The sequence below is a fragment of the Leptinotarsa decemlineata genome, unplaced genomic scaffold (assembly GCF_025532065.1).
Source record: "Leptinotarsa decemlineata unplaced genomic scaffold, Ldec_3_MD MMD2_P_RNA_scaffold_9, whole genome shotgun sequence".
NCBI classification, from domain to species: domain Eukaryota; kingdom Metazoa; phylum Arthropoda; class Insecta; order Coleoptera; family Chrysomelidae; genus Leptinotarsa; species Leptinotarsa decemlineata.
Window position 1 is genome coordinate 16,024,978 of NW_027412536.1, and position 27,017 is coordinate 16,051,994.

General features: G+C 34.0%; 2 protein-coding genes across 2 annotated transcripts in view; one reads left to right on the plus strand and one right to left on the minus strand.

Moving 5' to 3' along the window:
- The window catches only part of emp (epithelial membrane protein), a 226,157-nt gene that overhangs the window by 173,277 nt on the left and 25,863 nt on the right, over positions 1-27,017 (minus strand). The window contains exon 2 of the mRNA XM_074170711.1: positions 26,490-26,654. Coding sequence (XP_074026812.1) covers positions 26,490-26,523 — 34 coding nt within the window. The 5' untranslated portion in view covers positions 26,524-26,654. The remainder of the gene's footprint in view (positions 1-26,489; positions 26,655-27,017) is intronic.
- Sms (Spermine synthase) overlaps positions 20,217-27,017 on the plus strand; it is a 78,019-nt gene continuing 71,218 nt past the window's right edge. The window contains exon 1 of the mRNA XM_074170713.1: positions 20,217-20,375. The gene's annotated coding sequence lies outside the window, so the exon portion shown is untranslated. The remainder of the gene's footprint in view (positions 20,376-27,017) is intronic.

Here is a 27,017-nt window from a genome sequence, read left to right on the forward strand (position 1 = left end):
AAAAGACAATAATCCAGCAGAACTGAAAGATCTGCGGGCCATCAGCATACTACCAACAGTACAGTTGGATTTTAGACGTGGTCACAGCTGTACTACAGCTCCACTGAAGGTACCCAATGCTATTTTCGAAGCCAGGAGTATAAAAAACATTCAACATATTCAAGAAACACAAAACAGCTGAAAATAGAATTCAAACGCTTGAGAGCAATAGCTAGGTACACAATGAAAAAGAGTAAACGCGATTCGTGGAAGACATTTGTGAACAGCTCAACTCCATCCAGTACCGTCTGGCAAACGCTAAAAAAAATATCTGAAATTTAATTCCACAATTTTATTAACCACATAGCAATAGACGGAAATATGTTTACATCTCCAGAAGATATAGCAGAAACCGTTTAAATCGTTTAAAACTTCTTCAGCCACAACATCAAATACATTGGACAATCAAATAACTTTAAGGAGAACTTAGCGAATGCCTCAAATGCATGAAAGATTATTCTCCTGTCCCTGATGATATTCCAATAGTTTTACTAAAAATGTTACCAGAAAACGTTGATATATAGTAAATGTTCAAAAACGTTTCCACCACCTTCCAAACAATGGTACAAATGAACTTCCATTGCCGCCCTCACATAGTTAAGAATCTAGGAAGTTATTTCTCTGCAATGCCTCATGATATTCCCTCTCAAATCTTCTAATGTTGTTTGTTCCAGTTTACTCTGGGGATGCGATAGGGGAAGTAATATCAAATGTGAATATGTCAAAGTGGGTCCCCCTGTATACTATGGTTGACGTGTTTTTTTATTTTTCCTGCCAATCATTGTACCAAAAGTTATTCAGAGTGGCACGTTTTGAATATAATGCACTGTATAATTTACTGCTTACCTACATCTCGAGAGCTTTATCCGGTGTGAAAATAATATTTATTGTTTGAAAATATTTTGTTTGTTCGAAAGACAACTAGGAACTCTGAAATTTTACATTCCCAATCCATACCCATATTGTTTCAACAATAGTATGAATCTAAAGGGAATAATACCTATTTGGTGCATGAAGATGAACTGAGTATGTTGAAAACATAAGCTTCAAGTACGAGGTCTATTCAAAAAATAAGGTGAATGCTCTCATTTCGCGGACTACGATTAGAGATTTTTCTAATTATCTTATGTTGGTACACCCATCTCGAACATATGTTCACAATTTCAGCAGTTTAGCATGTTCAGTTTGTTGGCGAGATGCATAAAACTTGCGTGTTCGACAATTTTCTGCTATCGAAAAAATGGATCAAAGAATTTACATCAAGTTTTGTGTAAAAAAAAAATGGAATTGAGTGCTCAAAAATACGTGAAATGTTGACAGTGACATACGGTGATTGTACTCTGAGTGATAAAAATGTTCACAAGTGGTACAAACTTTTCACAGAAGGTCGAAAAAATGTGAATGACGACGCTCGCCCTGGACGCCATAGCTTATCAACAACCGATGAAAATGTTAAGGAAGTGAAGAAAATTGTTATGGAGAATCATCGAATAGCTATTGAAGAAATTGCTGAGGATGTTGGCATATCGGTTGGCTCATGCCATATAATTTTTTCGGAAATTTTGGGCATGAAGCATGTGGCAGCGAAGTTCATTCCAAAATTCACTGAAGACCATATTATCCAATATCATCCAATGAATAAACCATCATCTAGCTTACTGTCTTCATTTCATGTTATTTACAAATAATAATCAATTAATATGTCATCTTTTTTTCTTAATTCGATCATATATGTGAATTTATCTCTCAAATCCTTAATATATATTACTGGAGTTTTTCTCAAAACCGAACCATTATTTTTACCACCTCGACACGTGTTTCGATAACCAAGTCATCATCTTCAAGAGGAAGATCTTCCTCGAGGTGTTGAAAATAACGGTTTGGTGTTGGAAAAAAAACTCCAGTAATATTCATTACTACCTACACCAAAGGTTCCAAACAGTGCATCACAAGTAAATCCTTAATATGTCAATATTTTGTTTTATATTTAGCTTAGATAGCCTTTATTTATACTGAATTATTATATTGAATATATTATTGTCCTGTAAATGGATTCATCTGTTGGGCAATAAATTTTGTTTTCCTTTTCTTCCCTTGAAATAACTGAATTTTGACCAAAAACAAACCGTCGCATGAGCATCGCTCAGGAATGAAGTCAAAGGCGATCCAAATTTGCTTTGGAAGGACATAACTGGTGACGATATGAAAGCAGAGTCCAATCGTCCCAATGGAAGAGTTCGTGAAGTAGTGCATCAGGAGTTTTTGTCACATGGTCGTACGGTCAAAAAAGAGTATTATATTATAACGAATCTGAAGCCAGCCCTGACCAATATCTCAGCCAGCAAACACATGACTCATCGCGAGCCACTGCGAAAAGTATAGATGAGTGCCGAAACGACTAGAGAGATCTGGAACGATCGTTACCAATATAAAAGGTAGGGTCCTCGCTCAAAGAGGGAGTCTGTATTCAAAAAGCGAATCGTGCGTTTAAATAAAGAATTCGAACAGTGAAGATAAATTAAGCGTTAGTTGCTGAGTGTTGTATATAAATCAGTTGTGATAGTGAAATATTGTTAAAATAGATTTGTTTAAGACAGTTAATTCTTCAATTCTTCACAATATTGAAGTTGTGCGCCGCTTGCGAAATGAAATACGAAAAAACATCCGGTAGTATTGAGAAACAATTCATGGCTTTTGCGTCACGATAATGCACCTGCTCACCAGTCATTGCTTGTTCATAATTTTTTGTCCAAAAAAAAACACCGTAATTATGCCTCAGCCACCGTATTCGGTGGTGGATCGAGAGGCACAGTGGCAGTGGCACCTCCCGGAACCAAAGGAATATACAGGTCACTGTTTTACAAGGTCTTCTGCTTCTTTGCTAGCAGAATCAGGAGCGAATATAACGGATATTAGAAAGCACGGAGGATGGAAGTCTACAACAGTAGCTGAGGGTTACATCGATCAATCTATTTCTTATAAAAATGCTATTGATGAAATAATAATCCTACAGCCATCTCCAGCGTTACACCATCGTTCTCTTCACTTCAAGAATTAAATGTTAATGCCCATGGAATTGTCAACTCAGCTAGTTCAAATATATTACGGGGCTCTTTAACATCGCAAGGTATTATTATCAGCAGAGGTTCTAATTGTACTTTTCATGTTATTGTTCATAAATAATAATATTAATGTAATTAATGTATATAATACATTTGAAACAGAACTTAATCGTATCAATATCTGCTGTTTATAATAAAACTTCCTTGAAAATTAAATAATTATATTTCGTCTATTACTATTTGGTCGAAAAAAATCGTGATGTAAATACTTTTAACACTAGTGCTAAAAATATTTTTAACACGCTACTTTGTAAACATCATCTTTCAATACTCTTGACAACCATTAAAAATGTCACTTTCAATGACTGTTGTACAAAAAAGGCTTTTTCCTATGACTAATCTCTGGCATAAAAAAATAGGTACTCACGTTTCGGTGGGTTAAAAATAACTTTCAGTCAAATACTTCAATAAAGTTCATGTTGTACTGAATCTGAATTGATTTTTTCCCTCTCAAATTTTAAAAAAGTTCAATAAAATAACACGTATCCAGTAACGTAGTTAAAAAAAACCACGAGAAGATGCGATGCCATGTTATCTAAATGTAATCTACGAAACCGATAAGTGAATGTCTTATTTGAAACTGATTTTCAAATATCGAAATAATATACATTTCAAAACTGTGATACTGACGTTTCGAAGTACTCAGGAAGTGGCTTTAGAAAAACGCAGTCTCCTAAAACTCCTCTTTTTCCGATAGTCTTGCAAATATCAAGATGGCTTTCAGAATGTTCATTTATATCTAAATTGTAGTTTAAAACTAGAACTATATTTATTATTATGAATCGTAGAAGCAGTTTGGAGTACGAAAGAATCAAGTAGCTCGTCGAAGCTGTTTAAAATTTTGAATACACTGACCAGTTACCTACTTGGTGCAAATCAATAAAAATAATGATTTAAATTCTTTACGAGATAGACTTTGTTTCCGTTACGCCTTCCACTACGAGTTTTCTCAGTTGAACTATTATTTCATATTAATTTCATAGTAAACAGAGAAAATACTTACTGTTTATTCCGAATTTCGCTTCAGCTATATCAAGCAGTAAATTTTCAGGGTTGACTTCTCAGATTGCCCTTTTACTACGGTAATTTATTTGACGATCATGTTTTATTCCTTTTTTCTGTTTTTGGAAAGTTTAAATGATGGCCAAGAAGCATAGTGTTTGAATTAGAGACCTTCCTTCGTGTTTGGGCTTTGTAATACGAAGGAAGGTTTCGAGAAGAAACTAGGCAACGTCACGGAATAGTTATTAAGAAGTGATGGTGGATCAGATTTTAGCCAGAAGACAGCAAGAACCTCACTAGGAAGAGAAATTGTCACAACCAGTGCTTGCAGTACAACATTAGAACCTGCTTCAAATCCGGAAACACCATCCGTAGCAGCCTCACGAAAACTAGGCCACCAAACCCTGCGAGTGCGGCAAATCCTATATCGGTGAAACTAAGACGCCATTGAATGTGTGCATTGCCGAGCACAAGAAGAACACACAGCGGGAGAAATCAGCAAATTGGGAATGTTTGAACTCATCAACATAATATCAAGTGGTCCCAAGCTGAGATCATCCACACAAAGGAACATTGGTTTAAGAGGAAGTTTAAAGAAACTGCATATATGTTGTCTAACGAAGCACTCAGCCAAGGTAGCCTAGAGATACGCAACATCAAATTTAGCAATAACCTCACAGAAAACTGCCTTGCAGCTACTCACAACTACAACATATATTCTGGTCATATAAATGTACAAGGTTTTTTAAACAAGCATACATCAATTGAGATGTTTGTAGAAATAAATCATATTGATGTGCTCTGTGTATCGGAACACTGGATGAAGGGTCCTCAGTTGAAAAATTCTGTGCTCTTTGGTAACTATGAAATAGCATGTATTTATTCAAGAAATAACCTTATACATGGAGGTTCTCTTATATCAGTCAAGAAAGGTTTTGCAGTTAAAGAGTTAGACACGAAGGCGAAATTGAAATTTCTGCAATTTGCTATAATTTGAATGGTATCAAAATAGCTCTGGTGGCAGTCTACAGACCACCAAATGGTACTGTTTCTAATTTCATTGATGGCCTAACACAGGCCCTTCTGTCAGCATCTGAACGCTTTGATTACATGTGGGGATTTCAATATAGATTTACAAAAACCCAGTATTAACTCTAAATTCATTTCGGATATTTTCACCTCATATCAACTATGTGGAAACTCCTATGGTCCTACCAGGGTGTTCACCAATAAAAATAACCATACCAGCTCATCCAGTATCGATTACATGATATCAAATCTTCCACAGTCCCATTACGTATGCAAGCTAATACAGCCAAATGTGGCAGACCATCTGGCTCATATCCTAACTCTTCAAGTACATACTTTTTCAGTTAAAACAGAGACTAATATTTCTTCAATTCTCAAACGTCAACTCCACCCGGAAAACATTAGCGAACTCATCACTAGCTTGAGCTCAGAGGATTGGAATCCCATTTACTACATGCCAATAAATGACGCTTTCTCACATTTCTTCAATGCTTTAGTATGGTGTTTTGATGTTTCATATCCAGTTAAAAATGTTGTTCTGGAAAACAAACCTAACAAAAAGTGGATATCCTCGGATATTATTGAAGAAGGAAAAAGTCTAAGAGAGATGTACTGGTTTCTTGCCACGTACCAGGAAAATGGCGTCCTTTGGGAAAGCTATAAAAACAAAATGAGAGCACATAGACATAAAGTTGAATTGGAAAAACAAACATATTACAGGACTAAAATAAGTGAGGCAACTAACAAAACCAAAGAAACATGGAACATAATAAATTAATAATTGGGACGAGAACATAGTAACCAAATGATATTACTCTTACAACCAAAAATTGTCTTACATCTGACACTACTGCGACTGCGGAATTGTTTGCCGATCATTTCGCAAATGCAGCAGAAATAGCTATGTCAAATCACTTGGGACAGAACAAGGTCCTTCCTTGCACCCTCGTAAAGGAAATCAACATTAAATTTCCATTTAAATCGCCACCCATCACTGAATACGAAATATCGAAAACTTTATTTGAAATGAAGAACAAATCATCCTCCGTATAGATGAAATTTCTATTATTACTATCAAACATATATTTCCCGTTATTATTAAACCACTAACTTTTCTTATAGAACAATCTCTCGTGCAAGGAATCTTTCCTGATGTTTTAAAAAAAGGCACTTGTGATTTCTCTCCACAAAAAAAGTAATTTTAATGAAATTGACAATTACAGACAAATATCGCTGCTCTGTTCCTTATTCAAATTAATAGAAAAGAGAATAGTAAACAGAATAATCGATTACCTGGAAAGCAACAACATACTCTCAACTTCTCAGCACAGTTTTGTTGAAAAGAGATCCATTGAAACAGCTTCCTACCATCTTCTCGATTACATTTACACTCAGATTGATAATAATAACTATGTCTTATCAATACGTCTTATCACTATTTTTCGACCTATCGAAGGCATTCGATACGGTGTGCGTAAAATTTCTTTTGAAAAAAAATAAAACAATGTAATTTCCTATCTAACGTCATAAATTGGATCAAATCCTACATGACAGGACGAACTATGTACGTCTCTTGTAATAATGTAGTTTCTGATTCTCATACCGTAAAACTTGGTGTCCCCCAAGGATCTGTTATCGGACCACTACTCTTTCTCCTATATGTTAACAACATGCCTCAACAACGGGTTATGTTACAATGTTTGCCGATAATACTACCATTACCATATCAGGTTCAACTGTTGAACAACTTGCTTCCAACATGAAGACCGTTATCGATGAGTTCAGCTCCTGGTGTCAGAGAAATAAACTAATCCTCAACACCTCGAAGTCAGTGGCCGTGAAATTTTACAGGAAATGGCGACCCCACAACGTTTTCGAAATTGATGACTTGCAAACGTCCACAGAAGTATAATTCTTGAGTATTCATCTTGACGCCAACATAAATTGGGAAAAACAAATTAATCATGTATGTATAGATCTAAACAAAGCCTTTTATGCTATATGGCAGATGAAGCCCAGTTTAGATGAAGCAGTCCTCCTAAATATTTACTATGCAATGGTTCACTCTCGGCTTAGTTTAAATATCAATACTTGGGGAAGAGCAAGAGACTTGAATAGAGTTTTTGTGGCTTAGAAAAGAATCCTGAGACTTATATTCAATTTGAATTTCAGAGATAGTTGCCGGCCTATTTTTATAGAATGAAAGATTTTAACCCTTATATCCATTTATATTTTTAAATGTGCTATGTTCGCAAGACATAGCTTATCGGTTTTTGCGACAAATGGATCTGAACACGAACATAATACACGGCATGGAGCTTTTTTGAGAATTCCACAACACAGAACCTCATTATATGAGAACTCCCCACGGTACAATGTAATCAGTTGTTATAATAAGTTACCAAATCAGCTGAAACAAATTACCAATGATAAGATATTTCACAACAAAATTAAAATTTTTCTAGAAAGTGCTATTATAATAACAATAATAATAGGTCTTTATTCCCATAATGATACATTAAATAAACGGGAAAGGCTGAAGATCAGTTGGTTGCACCAAAAGATGCAACCTCTGTTTTTCATCTTAGGCCAAAAAAAAGAACTATATATACATGTATCACAATACATATACACATATATGTACCCATATACACAAATACACATATGTAATCCAAAAAAACAAGAAAAAAAAATCGGCAGAAAAAATAACAGAGAAAAATATTCAAAACTATTTACAAATTGTTGAGTGAAAGTACTAAATATATAATTGACATAATAGTATATTAGACATAATTATAAACGGTTAGAAAAAAGAAGGTAGTAATGTTACGAACCACCATTCTTATTGACAATGGGTGTACATTAGATTTCGTTCAAATATTTCCGTTTCAATGCTCTTTTGAATTTTTTCAAAGACATCAGTTTAAATTCATCAGAGATTGAGTTGTACACTAGTGCGATCTGGTATGAAAAAGATTTTTTGAATAATTCTGTACGGTGTAGGGGGGGTGTTAGTCTTCCCCTGTAACGAATGTTGATATTGTGGACATCTGAACGGTATGAAAATTTCTTGTATAGATATTTGGGAGCTTCTTCAGTGATAATTTTATTGCCATATTGAGCCAGTTGGTATCTTTGAGTTTATGAGATATATGTTGGCCACGTTTGATGCCGTGTATTAGACGTAGACAATTGTTTTGAACAACCTGAATTCTACGTTTATCTTCATAATCAAGGCATGGTCCCTAGACTGTGCTTCCAAAATTAAATCTGGATAATACAAGAGATTCACAGAGTATGGTTTTTACTTTTTTGTTGAGACATTGTCTGTTGGTATAAATTTGTTTGATGTTCATATAGGCAATACTGATGCATTTATTGATGTGATGTTTGAATTTCAAGTTTGAATCAAGGATGATACCTAAATTTTTTGCATCATCAGTCGGTGCAACCACATCCTTGTCTACAGTTAATTGAAAGCCATTCAGTTCTCTCTTAGCCCCAAAGACCAAAACTGAACTTTTACTAGCATTGATTTGAAGACAATGCTGCGCAGAGGTAGAAATCAATGAGGCTATGTCTTCATTTAGCATCTGCATTGCAGTAATCATGTCCGAAGGGTGGAATGAAAGATGTAATTGTGTATCATCAGCGTATATGTTTATTTTGGAGTATTTGATTACGTTCACAAAGTTTGAGGTATATAATATAAATAAAAGAAGACCTAAAATAGAGCCTTGTGGAACACCGCGATTTATCTTCAATGGACTGGATACTATATTATCTAGTTTGATTCTTTGCACTCGCTCGCTCAAATAGTTTTCAAAAAGTTGAACCGCGATATTTGACAAACCAATGGATTCGAGGATAGTGAGGAGGATAACGTGATTTATCGTATCGAAAGCTTTCGAAAAATCAAGCATAACAAGTTCTGTAGCTTTTTATGGTCAAGTGCGCTGAAAACATCATCTGTAATGTTCAAAATTGTCGTTTCACAGCTATGAGATGGGCGGAAGCCCGATTGTGTTTCTGGTAGAAGGTTTTTAGTTGAAACAAATTCAGAAAGTTGGTTGTAAATCACTCTTTCAAATAACTTGGAAACAGCTGGCAGAATGCTAATTGGACGCAAATCTTTGAAGCTTTCTGGATTACTTTTTTTTGGAAGAGGTATTACCAGGGCTTCCTTTCAACAATTTGGATAATCACCTGTTTGAATTCAGAAATTTATTATGTGTTATGTAAGGTACAATGAAAGGACAACACATAATCAATAATCTGATATTTATGCCATCGGAGCCTTGAGCATTACTTTTTATAGTGTATATAATTTTTTGTATATCAATTTCGCTTATTTGTTGGAAGGAAAACTCAAGACTCTTCTGCCTTTTATCATTTTTGTAAAATTCCAGAATTTCAGGATTATAGTTAACAAGAGTTTATGAACGATAATTCGATAGACACAGATCTTACATGACTTTTACCTTTTTAATGGTTAACAATATTGATTGTTTATTTTTATTTTTATATACAGACAATCAAATTCATATGTACAAATTGACAGATTTTATTTATTTACTTATTTATTTATACATATGTCCGTATATTTTTAGTGTAACAAATTGTAATATTATACTATAAGGACCTACCATATGTACCTAGCGTACCAACAAATGGTTAATAAACTATTATTATTAGTATTATTATTATGGAAACCTCTAATCAAGCGGAAAAACCGTCGTCAACGCCCACTAAACCGATGAAGCGGAGAGAGAGAAAAGGAGTCAGGTGAGAGCATTCGAATGACCTATAAATCTCTCGGAGACGAATGTGGATACTGAAAATCAAAACGTCGTGAAGTAACTTCTTTGCTTATTTTCATCTTACTGTAATTCCATTTCATGGTTTATTGCTCAATACGATTGTTATTTTTCAGCTATTCATTTCAATTTTTAATTTTATTCGTTCTTTCGAAGATTTCAAATCATATTATATCATATCAGATAATGGAAGTCCGAACCAGTTGAATTTATTATTGTCTGAACTACTAAAAAGAATACTTTTCAACATATATTTTATCCGAACTTGATCTTTCGTCCCGTTCGAAAATTAAAAGGGAGGTAGAGTGGAAAACTGAATTGGATCCTTATATGATTGTTTGGATGCTCGATTCTTCAACTATATGACTATGTGTTGTATATGTCATGTGTTTCATGTACTTTAAATGGCTCTAGGCTTCCTGAAGTCGTTTGGGAACTTGTGCGGGTCAATCGGCAAAAAGTGGTTGGTCTGCGAAGATTGAAATTTATTCACAATATAACAATTGTATGTCATAAGCTACTCATAAATACAGACACCTCCATGGGTCATGGTAATGATAGCGTCATAAATGGTATCAAATAAAACTGTTTCTAGTCGATTCACGAGTGCACGTCATTATTAATTCTGAACGGATACGAATTTCCAATTATGGCTATACTATTAACAAAGTTGCACCATGTCAAATATATGCTCAACTTGTGTTCATTTTATGCAATGATTGTAAAATTTTCTAAGATTCTGTGAAAATCTGTGAAGGTTGGATAGTTATGAAACATTTTAGAACTGCCACTTTTCTGTTCACATATTCTAGTCACAGAACAAGTTCATGAGAGATAACCATATTTTGAAAGAGCCCTCTGAATACATATCATTCTGATTGCTGACATTTAATATGTATTCGAGTACTCATCTTCCACATTGCGTGATCAAATTATTCTCAAGGATCCTTGTTTGCAATAACAAAAGAATAAATCCTTCACAAAGTACAATGTTACATAGAAAATAAGTATAAAAAATATTTTGATAGTTTTCTTTTACATAATATGTTCATGTCGAATAGGTAATTTAAACCTTTCGATACATGCGAATATTATATAACAAAATGATCGCCAGTCCAAAATTCATTGCATGGTCAATAATATCGTGATTAGAAATTAATATGAATAATAAATATCTTCTCATGAATAGACCTGTTTTCACTCATTCGAATAGATTTTACTTATAATGATGAGATGTAAGTCATACGACATGTAGGTACAATGTTTGCACAATTCGTCATAAATCTTCCAGATTCAAATTCAGAAGAACATAGCATTGAATAATATATATTAGTAGATTTTTTTCCAACACCAAACCGTCATTTTGTTGGGAAAATCTCCTTTCGTTCGCATTTAGGGTTATCGCTGTACAATACACGAAAAAGAAGGAACATCAAAACTATAAATAACTAATCATCTACTGTTCTTCTAGTAGTTGATAATCGATTTAAAGAAATTATCACCAAAGTTATTTTGAATAAAGAGGGCGATCTTTCATCTGCTATCAAAATTATGAGTTCTCACCAAACTCTTCGCCGATGAACGAGACAATTATATTTCATTGAAGCTCCTTCTTAAACATCCTCAAGCTTACTCGATATCGAATTCACATAAACATTTATTTGATCAAACAAGCAATGTGTTAGGAATCATACGTTAAAAGGTAAGACCTCGTTAGTCTTCAGCTCGCACAAGTTCTCAACTTTTGAGAGTTGTATGGGGGCGACAGCTGATTAACGGAAAAACAGATTTTAAACAGAAACAAATTCAACGTTTCAAACTTTCGAACCACATATCCTTGCAACACTGAAAACGTTCTGCACTGGATCAGCCGGAGAACCAGATGGTTTTCGCCCAAATGATATACAAGACTTCTTTACTTACAGTTCGGGTAACTCTAAAGATTAGTTATGGAGGTTTTCTTTTTCGAAATTGGTTATATTGTCTGACTTGAACCAACCAATAAATCGTCGAACAAAGGAAAACAACCCGTAGAAATCAGCAAATCGGTAGTGGTGAATCAGTTCTGAGCCCACTTACACAATACCAAGATGTAATACACTTGTGTCATCGTGTTAGGAATCACTCCTTAACAGGTAAAACCTCGTTAGTCCTCAGCTCGCACAAGTTTCAACTTCTGATCGTTGTCGTTCGTAGGGGTGCAATAGCTGGTTAATGGAAAAACAGATTTTAGGCAAATTTTTTTCAATTCGCGAAGCAGTATCATATGCATTTTTGTTATGTCCTTGAGCTCTGAGCGTCTCTTCAATCTTGGAAACAGGAAAAAGTCACAGGAGGCCGAATCTGGTGAATACGGTGACTGAGGCATGATTACGATGTTGTTTTTACCCAAAAATTACGAACAAGCAATGACGAGTGAGAAGGTGCAAGAGCCATGAATACCGAATGTTTTCTTCGTATTGCTACCCGCAAGCGACGCATAACTTCAAGATACTCGTACTACTCTTTATTGACCATCTACATGTACCATGACGGTAATCGAAGAAAACAGTGGGGAAAACTTTTGACGTTTGATCGAACTCAGCATGCTTAGTCTTGGCTCTCCTGGGCTTTTTCTTTGGGACGATGATAAAAAAGTTGAAAAATCGCTTGTCGAATGTACTCAACTCGCGAAATTCGAATTTTCACTATGTTTCGAACCGGTTAATATATTCAGTTAAGAGTTAATGGTAGCCCAAATATTCAACATTCACAAATAAACAATTTCAACCACTTTCAGACGAGTGTTGGATACCGGTATAGACCTGATATTATATTTCAAGGAAACGGCCAGTTGCGGGAGAGAAAGTTGAAAAAGTGTATTGCGAGAAGCCAACCGAGCAAGATTTTAATTTGCACTGTTAAAAAGGTCCAGTTTCTTTTTCTGAGTGAAGGTTATATTTTCCACAAAGATATTTTCGTCAAAATCGACAGCAGATGTTGTAATATCCATTAGGACTTGGAAAGATGCGAAACAGAACAATGTCAACAAATTAATTGAATAGAACTGGCCGATACTTGATGTAAATCCATATTAAAACTAATTGATATAGTGTATTGTATGATTTTCACCATAAAGGGTTTTACAAAAACCGCGACACGTGTTCCGCTATACAAGAGCTTTCTCAAGCGTAAAATACGCTTAAAAAAGCTATTGTATAGTGAAACGTGTCGAGGTTTTTGTGAAACCCTTTATAGTGAAAATCATACAATACACTGTATCAATTAGTTTTAATATGGATTTACATCAAGTATCGGCCAGTTCTATTCAATTTAGTGAAAATCATACAATGAACTGTATTACATAATTTTAATGAATTAATTGTCGTAACCTGGTCAAATTTACTGTTCTAGACAAAAGTTTCCAGAAAAAATCATAAAATCAACATTGGTGTTAATTTTATAAAAACATGATTCACTAATCAGAAAGAGACACCCAAATATTTCCATTTCGAAGAAAAATTGAAGAATCGATTTTTATTTCAAACCAAACCATTACCGAAATGTAATGATTTCCGTAAAACAAGAAAAAGTATATTAATGCAAATTCGACAAATATCTGTATCAAATCATCTAGAGTAACCTTTCGTTCAGGCCAGTCTTAACTCTATACCCTATATACTGCCACATATATCAAGAAGATAAAGTCTTGTAAATATCACCTTTATGCAGATGACTCTCAAATATATTTATCTTTCAAATCTTCAGATATAAGTCAAGCAGTAACCAATATAAATTTTGATTTGAATACGATTCTAAAAGTGATAATATTTGGATGTAGATGTCAAGAAAATGCTATGTGATTCATTAGTTTTATCTCATTTCAACCACTGTGACGTTGTTTATCACTGATGTTTAGACAAGAACGACAGATGTGGCATACAAAGAGTTCAAATCTCTTGTATCAGGTTAATATTTGGTATCAGAAGAAGGTCCAGAATTTCACACAAATTAGCAGATTTGAAGTGCATATTCTATAAAATATTCAAATATAGGAATCCTCCTTACTTATATGAACATTTGTCTTATAGAACAGATATCAATAACCTGAATTTGCGTAAAGAGACAGTGCTAAACATTCCTGTACATAAAAAGGAAATATTCAAACGATCTTTTTCCTATATTATGTCCTCCACAATAAATTATCTCCTTGAATGGGAAAACAATTGTTTCAACATGTCGGAAACTGTTTTTGTTCAGCATTCAGAATAACTAGGTCCGCGGTGAGAAACCTGAAAAAGGTTTTAGCTATTCATATATCTAGATCTTTATATTACCTTTTCTATTTTTTTTCTTTCTTCTTTTCTTCTCTTCAAGCCCTCATTTAGTTATTTTTATACATTTTCGGCATTGATGGAAGAGCAGATGCGAATGCAAATTCGCGATCTGAACCAAAATCCATTTGCAATCAAATACAAAGTGTTTTCATTTTTCTCTCTCTTGTATTTTGTTTTTTGTTATTATCTTGTTATTTTGATGGGCAATAAACTTTATTTTTCACCGTAGTGTGCGCTGGTCAGGCCCCGAAGCCCCGATACATTCGGGAGGGCGCGCCAGCATTATCAACCAATGACCAGTCCCCACACCGTGAGGTAAGTGATCATTGGGTCCGAGAATCATGTGCCCTGAGCAAGCGCAGTGAGCCAAGAATGACAGCCTTCTGCACCTGTATGGCTAAGATTTCTGCCTTAGTGCGGCAAGCCGGTATGATTTTAAGATTCGAGAGTAGAGAGGACATCATTCCACCAAGGACTCCAATAATCAGAACAACGATCTTGACAGAGTGATCTGGATAGAGTCTGCGGAGTTAGAAGAGGAAATCTCGATATTTTATCCGTTATTCCTCCTCTTTTCTCACGATATTCGTCTCGCCAGGAGCTGAAAACTCCACGACAAATATCGTTTTGGTCTGGTGGTCGAGAAGGACTACATCAGGCTTATTAGCCTGAGGGTGGAGAACGAATAGTTCCAATAAATTTGGTACTTCTCGTTCGCCATAACGGATTCAATATTCCCCGGAGCGTAGGGTAACACCGGTATCTTGTCAATACCGTAAGAGTGCCGTAGATGGTAATATAGCACTCTAAGGGCCACGTCATATCGACTACTCCCCTGGCTAATACCACGAAGGACGTTGGATTATATCCGACAGGCGTCAGTGCAGGAATCTTCACAGAATATCATTGACTTTAGGTCGATGATGGTCACTATCTTGCACTGACGAGTGGCTAATGAGCTCAAAACCGGTCTGCAAGTGTGCCCGTTCCAAAATTGAAGGTCGACTCTTTCAGTTGTATTGCCAATTGCATATGCAGGAAATTTTCTGTGAAGATTTCTGCACTGACGCCTATTGGATATAATCGTGGTATTAGCCAGGGGAGTAGTTGTTTTCTGATAGGCGTCAGTCCATTCAACCTACTGTGTAGGTATATCAAGACTGGCTTGAAAGTTCAAAGTTCATTTCTTTAGAAAAGGAAAAAAACAACGAACGCACCAAAGAAAAGGAAAATAAATTTGACAAATATTGCTTTTGTCTTGTCTGTTTAGAAACTTTTGGCAATAGTCCAAATGTACAGTGCATACAATGCATCGAATGTAAAATATGGTCTCATGTGGAATGCGTGGGTGATGATAAGAATTATGTGTGCCAGCTTTAATATCAACCTGTGAGGAGGGCCTGAAAGAATTCTTGAAAATAAAATGAAAACATTGACTTTGAACAAGTGTTTGGGAAAGAAATTCGAATAATTGGTACAATATTCATTTTCTCTGTAGACATCTTTTGGCAATATTTAATAATTTCATGCAGAAAATTCAAGACGAGATTATGGAGTAGAATCATAACCCGCTTCCAGTATTCGACCTTTTCTTGTATCATTTTCTAGTTCAAACTCACCTTAATGTAGTTTGACGAAGGACACCATTCAAATATGAAACGATTTACTTCGAAGAGATATTTTTTCTGTTTTATGCAGTTTCCATTATACCGGACGGTAAACAGAAAATGATTATCAGTTTTGTATTTTTGTGTGAGAGAGTGAGAGAATAATGAATGAATTTCACTAGTTCGGACTTCCATTGTCTACTATATAAAATGATTTGAAATCCCTGAAACAAGTAAAAAAGAATAATTAAAAAAGAATAGCTGAAAATAAAAATTATATTAAGCAACAATAAATCTGAAATGAAATGATAGTGAAATAACCTACAAGTAAAAATATAATAATTGAATAAATAAAAATTAGACCCCAGTCATCACCCGAAGACGATTGTAGATACCAACAATCGAAACGTCGTGAACTAACGTGACTTGGAATCTCTACACTTTTTTATTATTTTCTTTTTTCATTCCTTTAATTTTTATTTATTCAATTATTATATTTTTACTTGTAGGTTATTTCACTATCATTTGATTTCAGGTTTATTGTTGCTTAATATAATTGTTATTTTCAGCTATTCTTTTTTAATTATTCTTTTTTACTTGTTTCAGGGATTCCAAATCATTTTATATAGTAGACAATGGAAGTTCGAACTAGTGAAATTCATCACGAAACATTGTCAATCACCTTCAAACAAATAATGAATGAGGTATAATAGTCTGATTATAAAAGAATGATTAGCATCATACTAAATTGATCGCATAACTTAAACTAAGAATACTTTTCATTGATTTGTTTTTTTAATATATACTTTTTGAACATTTAAAATACAGAGGTTGATTTGTGTTATTATCACGAAGTCTTCAAATAAATAATTTGTTGATTTACCATGTAGAATATTGTATTCATTACCAACCCCTGGTCTTGTTACTTTCGACCCTCAACGTGTTACTTTCGACCTGCCTACGTGGTCGAAAGTAACAACTAACGTTTTTTTTTGAAATTATGTTATTCATATAAAACACATCATAATATAATAAATCGAGTTAATAGTGTAAAGAACATAAATAGAATTTATCCATGGTTATATTAATTTGATAACAACTGTAACACCCAGCCAGAAATCAGAGTAAAAGTACAAAGTGTTCCTTTTGTACCCGTCTCCCCTACCTACATAGAATAGAGTCACTGAAGTAAATATAAGATGTATCAAGTACCAAAAACGTATGTGATTTTCTGGAACTTCAACCAGTCCGTGCAAAATTCATTGTCAAATCATCTGGAAATGGAACTTTTAACCGGTAATGATCAAGTGTATTGCCAAACATGCGCCAAACTAACTGACTATTATAAGAAAACAAGTCTAGCTGAGGCATCAGTCAATCTAATAATGACACTAATGATCTTCAAACATGACTCAACCTCTGACAGAAGCACCAAACTCTTACGAAGGTTCGAAATAGATGAACACTTCAATCTAGCAGACCACTGTTATAATCTTCATACAGTCATTGTTCACTGTGGTTCTGGCGTTGAATCTGATCATTATTACGCATTGGTCAAAGACAAAACGGACTGGTTTAAGTTTGATGATAGTCGTGTCACGAAGTGTTCTGGTGATATTTTTAATTTATTGGAGTCTCTGGAGACACCCTACATTTTGTTTTATGAAAGAGAGGACATTGGCAGATCAAGATCTTCAGATGACGTGATGCTGCAGGTTTTTCCAGGTTTTTCTGCAGCTGAAAAAGCAAATGCGCCACTGGAATCAATGAAGTCGTCACAGACCGCCAATTAATTTTTGTTGATTCATGATTTCATGTACTTGTGATATACTGTTTGGAACCTTTGGTGTAGTAATAAATATTACTGGAGTTTTTTCCCAACACCAAATCGTTATTTTTACACCTCGACACGTGTTTCGATCACCAAGTGATCATCTTCAAGAGGAAGATAAAACTAATAACTACTCAAATACTAATCAGGTACATCATACAGGTAGTTAATCAGTAATACCACCCATACAAGTGTACCACCCTAAATTAATTTTACAATTGGCCTTTCTATTATTTACAATATGATATGTCCTTATGTATGTTTAAATGTTACAGCTATATATAGAACAATTTTCAGCTATATAAAATTAGTTTCACAATATTGCCTAAATATATTTACAATGTGTCTTTTTGTAGTAATCAGTAAACCCAACAATATTATTTCAACAAGCTATATAGTATGCTATTTGGTATTGGTCCGTTGTCGTTATTCATAATATTATTATGTTTACTTATTTCCACACTCTCATAGGCATCTAGTTGCCTGTTGTTATTAACTTGTCTAACTAATCTTAAAGAACTGAAGTCTATGGAATGGTTTTGTTGCAAAATATGATGGGCGACTGCTGATTTTTCAGGTCTTCCATATTTTATCTTCCTCTTGAAGATGATCACTTGGTGATCGAAACACGTGTAATTTCAATAACAACGAAATCGATGAATTCGTTTCTCTTACCAATTTGTGTATGAAACAAAATCGTTTCCAGCTAGAAGGTTGCTTTTATGAACAACAGGAAGGAACGGCCATGGGAAATCCCCTATCCCCTTACCCGGCAGACCTGTTCATGAGCAGATTCGAAATGGAAACTAAAGAAAAGTCAAAGTATTTTCCTAGGATTTGGCTAAGGTATGTGGATGATATTTTCGCGGTATTCGACACCAAAAAATCGAATATCGAGGACTTTGTTTCCTTTTAAATAATAGATGTCCATCAATAAAATTCACGTATGAAGTAGAAAATAAGGGACAACTACCATTTCTTGACGTTTTGGCAATGAGGAGCAAAGATGGAGGGTTAGAATACGATATATTTAGAAAAAAAACAAGCACGTACAGGTATATTCCTGACAGTTCACATCACTGCGGACAGCACAAACGTGCTGGGTTGAATTTTTTGGTGCATCGTCTTTTGACTTTCCCTCTAACATATGATAGGTTCACAAAAGAAAAACGTACAATACAGGAGATAGCAGCCACTAACGGTTTCCCGAGGGGTATTGTAGATGACATAATTAGGAAAAAGAATTTTAGGTGACTTTCAGAAAGAACAAAAACCAAGATAAATACATCTCAGTTCCATACCACCAATATACGAGGAATTTTGGAAAGATTTTCAAGGAACTAGGTATGAAGGTGGTTTTTAAAACAAGTCATACACTGCACAACCTTTTGGGAAGTCCAAAAGACAAAGTCGAGAATTCGGAAAAGTCTGGTATTTACGAAATTGAATGTAAGGACTGCGATGCAAAATATTATGGACAGACAAAAAGATCTATTAAAGTGAGATATAAGGAACACATAGCACACTTAAAATATGGAAGACCTGAAAAATCAGCAGTCGCCCATCATATTTTGCAATAAAACCATTCCATAGACTTCAGTTCTTTAACATTAGTTAGACAAGTTAATAACAACAGGCAACTAGATGCCTATGAGAGTGTGGAAATGAGTAAACATAATAATATTATGAATAACGACAACGGACCAATACCAAATAGCATACTATAAAGCTTGTTGAAATGTGTAAAGACACATTGTAAATATATTTAGGTAGGCAATATTGTGAAACTAATTGTATATAGCTGAAAATTGTTCTATATATAGCTGTAACATTTAAACATACATAAGGACATATTGTAAATAATAGAAAGGCCAATTGTAAAATTAATTTAGGGTGGTACACTTGTATGGGTGGTATTACTGATTACCTACATGTATGATGTACCTGATTAGTATAAGTAGCTTTAGTTTTGAGTAGTTATTAGTTTTATCTTCCTCTTGAAGATGATCACTTGGTGATCGAAACACGTGTCGAGGTGTAAAAATAACGATTTGGTGTTGGGAAAAAACTCCAGTAATATTCATAATTTCATGATTTGTATTTATTACTTGTAAAGTCACACGATATATAAATGGTTCATAATGCAACGGTATTTCTAGACAAATTCAGTGATTTTTTTCAGATGAGCCAAAATCTATAAATGTCGAGAATGTCTTGTGTATCTCTCCAAATAACATTCAATCATTTACAAGAAAGTACCTAATTGCCTGGCGTTTGCCTCGACGCTATGCAATTACAAGATAACATGAATTCAAAAATTGTTTATTAGTAATTATCAGTGTTTTTATAAAAATTAGCTGGTCATGAGTTGATCGCGAAGTAGGACCCGCAAAACCTTCATGACTTCATGACATTTCATCGGGGTCTCTCTGATAGTGATTATCAATCAGTGCATGAACTAAGGTATCTTTTATAAATCACAAAAATACAAAACTGATAATCATTTTCTGTTTACCGTCCAGTATAATGGAAACTGCATAAAACAGAAAAAATATCTCTTCGAAGTAAATCGTTTCATATTTGAATGGTGTCCTTCGTCAAACTACATTAAGGTGAGTTTGAACTAGAAAATGATACAAGAAAATGTCGAACACTGGAAGCGGGTTATGATTCTACTCCATAATCTCGTCTTAAATTTTCTGCATAAAATTATTACCATATTTATCATCTTCGTTGTAATATTGCCAAGAGATGTCTACAGAGTAAATGAATATTGTAACAATTTTTCTTTCCTTTGCACTTGTTCAAAGTTAATGTTTTCATTTTATTCTCAAGCATTTATTCAGGCCGGCCTCACAGGTTGATATTAAAACTGGTACCAAAATTGCTCGGTTAATATAAGGAATTTGTCAATTGGAGATGATCTATAATGATATTATTTCATTTTGTTTCACCTTTTCATTTCCTATTCAAACTCAGAGCATATTCCCAATATGAAATATCAATTTATTGAGTATGAATAACAGTGAATTTTGATCAAATTGTTATAATAATAATAATGACGTGATAAAATGAAATCGATACAATAATGAATAAACATAATAATATCCACAGAAGTATCATACATACTTGTTCGTGGAATCACAATAGAGACAGTCATGAAAAGATAAACTGAGTGTAAAATAAATATACATTGAATAATATTATACCTGATTGATTTATATTATAATACTATAGATAAACTTGAGTATACATATATACATTTCAATATCTGCAGAAATCTTGTATCTAATGAATAACATTATACATGCATATATATACACGTATACATATATACATACATACACACACACACACATATATATATATATAATATATATATATATATATATATATATATATATATATATATATATATTATATATATACATATATATATATATAGTAACATATAACAATAGTAACAATATATTTGGATAGTGGTTCAACCTTCGATTAGTTTATGAATATCCATTCTTGCATTTTCCTCTACAAATGATTGTTTTTTGAAGCGTTCCAGAGAAGTTTCATATGTTTCTTTTGGTAAATAATTCAATAGTTTGGGAGCTACATACCGATAGCTTCTCTGTCCTATAGATTTGGAAACCAGTGGTATACAATGGTGGTGCCTGTTTCTCGTTGCATATGGATGGTTTGAAGTGTCATGTTCAGCTTTGTTCTTGTATATCTGGCATCCTATCTGAACGATGAATAATTGTTTTTTATTTAAAATTTGTGTAGTATTCGAAGAAATCGTCTTTGAGAGATTTCAAGAGCATGTAGGTGAGTTTTTGATACTCTTCCCCAACCAATAATGTCATAATTCAAGTGTGATTTGAGTCTTGTTTGAGTCTATATGAAATACAGCGTAGTTTTTTTGTTAAGTACTATATGTGGTGGTCCCATCTAAGATGATTATCTATATATACAACCAGATATTTCATTTTTTCCGTAGGTTTGATTACAAGATCTTGTTGAATGTTTAGAGTGTATTCTGGCAAGGATGTTGAGAGACTGCTGAATGGTAAGTATACTGTTTCGTCAAATTAATTGAAAGTAATCTATTGTCAAACCAGTCTTTGAGATTTCTTAGGTCTTTTTCAATGTTTACTTTCAGATTGTACCAGTCTTCATCTTTATAGTATATTACCGTGTCGTCTGCAAAACTTATAATTTTTTCGATTGTTTTTTGTATGAATAAGTAATTCAAATAGATCACGAATAGCACCAGCCCCAGTACTGTCCCTGGAGGTACACCGCATGTTATTTCCATTTTTGCACTGATTTGGCTTCCAATTCTCACTCTTTGTTTTCTATTTGATTCCATGTTAGAAAGGCCGGCAACTTGAGATACGTGTATTACCGACTTCTTCGATCTTGATGATAAGGGCTCCGGGATTCCAAAATTCTGTTATTTTCTAAACGCTCCAAAAGATTGAGTTTGACACCTTTCTCTTACAAATATATTACTTCATAGTCCCGATTAAACTCATACCCCTCTGTCGAAATATGTTCTATGTTCTTTTATTCTTTGGAAAAAGTTTCTCTTCGTTTGGTCACAAGTCAACTTATACCGGGTGACAACGAAATCATTGCACATTCAATTCTTTATATGGCAAGGAATTTGAAATTCAGAATTAAGGTATAGCCTAAGCCGATATTTTCAATGATGAAATGCTCAAAAATCTATACAGGGTTAACCATAAAGCAACCCAAGTCAAGAATTTAAAATGAAACCTTGTTTATTTTTCGTCCATTTGATCGAATATAAAATTCTCTTCTCAACGATAGAACATATGTTACCATTTTCATTCAAAATGGCAACGTAGGAGACATTTTCTCCATATTCTATATGACAGCACTATGACAATGTATTATCAATCAACTCGATACAGAGAGAAACAAACGACGAAAGTTTTTTAGTTTTCAATTAAAAATTCAAAAATTGAAATTTTCACTAAATCATATACTTTTTCTCAATTTCATTCCAAATGCCATGTTTTACTTCTTTAAATCGAACATTTTGATAGAAAATTTGAAAGTTTCAAAGCTGCTCTGTATCATTGTGAGTTTAAACTTCTTATTCACTTCTTCACTGGCACAGAAAAATGAACACCTTAGTATCTTCATTTTTCTGGAGTAGAAAAGGTAAACTTTGATGTCAATGATGTCACTTACTATTGAGATTTTCGAAATAAATGAAGTAATAAATTATGGCATTTGGAATGAATTGAGGAAGAGTACGTGGGTGAAATGAAAAATTTAAATTTTTAAATTTTCATCCCAAAACTGATAAAATTTCGTGTTTTTTTCCCTACATCGAGTTTTTCGGCAATATTTCTTTAGGTGACGTCATAGTATCACCATATTGAATTTGGAGAAAATGGCTCCTTTGCCACCATTTTGAATGGAAATGGCAGATTATGTCATTTTCATGAAAAAATGTATATTCGATCAAATGGTCAATGGTTCTATTTAAAATTTTTTACTTCAGTTAATTTCCGGTCAACCCTATGTTCCATCATCAAAAATATAGACTTCGATGAACTGTATTCCTAATTTCAAATTTCTTACCTCGTGGCACGTACAACGATTTCGTGGTCACACGGTATACTGATCTATCCGACACTGAAGTTTTGTTTTTATTGTCCATAATAAATTCTCTTAAATTTTCATTCGGTTGACAAGCTAGTCTAAATATGTCCTTTTCAAAAAACGAACCATATTATTGATGAGTTCGCCAAAGTATGTCGATATGCCGCTTATTATTGTTTATTGAAATGGGTTGGGTTAGGTTAGGTCCAAAGTAAGTAGGTCTATTCAATGAGGTTGGTTTCTTCCAATCTCTAGGCACACAATTCAATAGAGTAAATTTCCGCTTGAAATACAATCGCATACGTTTCTAAGCAGGTTGATATCTCTATCCTGGGTATGCGACTGAAAACACCTGCACCAGAACCGAGAGATGTATTTGATCCATTGGTGAACCAACAACTATTTGCTCTTAATATTTCCTTCTCCTGGAGGATCCAGTCTTCTCTACTCGGGGACGATACTTTATAAGGCAGTTCGTAGTTGACAGTTGGAGGTATAAAGTCAGAGGTCATCTCCAGAATGCTGTGACTTACAGTGTCAACCAACAGTATGTTGCACTTTGCATTACATTGATTTGTGCAATTGACAATGTTCACAAGTCTAGATGCAGTCTCTCTGTCTAGCCTCTCTCTTCAGAAAAATATGGAAAGAGGTATTATTTAAGTGGGATAAACCTGCTAAATAGCTTGTTTCCGTAGTTTTTTTATAAATATGGAATTGCTAACATCGATTTGTTTGAAGAAATCGATTTTTTTTTGGGAATTACTTCATGACATGGACTATTCAATAGTCTGTGAAGCATACTATTGAAAGCTGCTACTTTAGTTGACAGAGATGTGTCGAGGAATTATGTATGACAATGTCCGTATTAGCTGGTTTGTAAAAAATTGCAAAATAATGTTTATTTTTGATTGATAGTTATGTCTAGCGAATTTTATTGAATTATTTACCTCCATTTCAGTTGTGTGAATTCAGTTGATAGGTGAACGGAATTAACAAATTCGACAAACTTGCCCAATTGTCTACCTGAACAGTGAAACATCTATGTATCTGTTCCAGTATAGAAAATGTCAATCAACTGTTCATTATAAATTTCAATTTCAAGATATGTGCCTGTTCAACCCTTATAAGAAAAAAAAATTAGATAATTTGTAGTTTGATCGATAACGATTCTTGAAACAACTGTATTTTCACTTTTGCTCGAATATACGAGGTCACAACACAAACGGTGAAATAATATGTTCCTTGGTATACAGCGTTCTCTATTTCCTAGAAAAAAACCTCAACTTTCTGACGGCGCATAGGCCAAATTCACATTCAAATGTTATATTGGTAACGGTTGTTGTCAGAGACGGGTTTTACTTATCAAAATACTACATGGGCTGAAAACTCTCGGGACTAACACATTGATGCCGCTACTATTATTGTATCCACCGCTTTTTTAGTTAGTACAACCTTCAAAAGAAAACTTGAAATTTCATGAAAATCTACTCATAAGTTAAAGAGTCATTGGGCTAAGAGTGACACTACTTTTATTATTTTCAAACCAATGGATCAAAATCAATTCCGCGTTTTAATTTAACAATGCTTTTTGATAGGAAAATACTATTCAAGCAAAGCAATGGCTTAAAATGTGTTATAAGTACTCCACTCCATCAGAAACAACAATTAAACGTTGGTTTGCTGACTTCAGACGTAGTCGTAGAGATACCGATGATGCAGAACGCAGTAAACGCACAAATGAGGCAGTAACACCAGAAAACAAAAAAATGATGGAATGATGGATAAGTAAAGTTACGTGAGTTAGCTGACATTATAAAGAAATCAAAAGAACGTGTTGGCTTTATATTGCATGATCATTTGACTATATGGGAGTTCTGTTCAAAGAAGGTGAGACGCGAGCTCACTGTTCACCAAAAACAACACCGTCTTGACGATTCTGAGTAGTGTTTGGCCATGTTTGAACATAACAAACCGGATTTTTGCGTCAATATGTTACAATGGATGAAACATGGATCCATCACTTCACTCCGTAATCAAAACGATCGTCATCTGAGTGGAGGGCAACTGGTGAACCTCGTCTAGAGCAGCCGAAAGCACAATAATCGGCTAGAAAGGTTATGACCTGTGTATTTTGGAATGTACGTGGTGCAATATTCATCGACTATCTTGAGAAAGGGAATATCATCAACAGTGAATATTATATAGCGTTATTGGAGCATTCGAAGGCCGAAATTGCAAAGAAACGACCACATATGGCAATGAAAAAAAGTTTGATTCATGAAGACAACGCACCGTGTAATTACACTCGATCCGTGTAATTACTTCCCCAGAGAGTGGTTATTAACATTAACATCTTATAACAAGGGATGTTACACAGGTATTCGTGTAAACGTGATCTTTGGTAAATTAGAAAAAAATTGAATGTTGATTTTTGTTAAAACCTGAAGGTACTAATTCATAGTTTTCTCCAATATTATGTATTCCTCCATTCAAGTTAGTAAAATGTTTGTAATACCTATTTGGAAAACATACTTATCAAACCTTTTAAAAAGACTCTGATCACTTCGTATATTATTGATAAATTAACATATGGCCAGTCACTTCTAATCGAACTAAAATGTAATTAAAGCACCTGTAAGAATTCAAATCACTTGTCACATATGGTACATTCCAGTTGATTATTTTTATCGATCCGTAAATGTAAATATGCTCGACCTTCACATTCGTTGGGGTCTGTTCTCGACCTCTAACATCAAAAAGTTTGCACCGATTTTCACATTTCTATTTTGAATCACAGCCACCACTTCAATTCAATGATATTTTACTTCTTTCAGCATAATCCAAATGAATATAATTGTGATATTATTGTAACATAAAAAAAACAGACTCCATTACCAAGTTATACCATAATTATAGTTTTCGAAAGTTTTGACGAATAATTAATCTCTAAACTTTTGTGAATACTGGATACAAAGGAACATTATATCAATGCCTACAAAAAAACTGTAATATTCAAAACTGAGTAGCAAAAGTATTTTATAAACCTCACATGTTGACAGAAAAATAGTATCAATATCCAAAGCACTTACATGTTTTTCTATCAAGACTCCTCGGAAAATGCATTTTGATGTTGTTTCCTGATGCACACTGGAAGTAGGCAACCAACACTTCACATCAAGATCTGGCCTGCTACGGTTCGTAACTTTGCCGCGTAATCGAGTCGATGTTAACGTAACCACGTTCACTTCAAATGTCTGTAATGAACAAAATGTGAACATGAAATACAGTCGAAGCGAAATGAAATTATTTTATTGCAATCAAATTATCGGAGTTTCACTGATGAATTTAACGAATAGGGTGCGAAACAGATTTGCGGGAATTTAATATTTTTTAAGAACATACCTACCTAATAGGGAAATATCAAAAACACATGATTAGTACATATTGACATTTTATTTATATGTTTTGTGCAATTTCAAAACTATTCGAAAATTTCATAACCTAATAGGTGTACCTGGAAAAGAAAGGTTTTGGATTTGTAATTATTATTCATCTTTATACAAAAAAAATGTGGGAATCTTACAAAGAAATGAAGAAAGCAATCAATTTCAAAATAA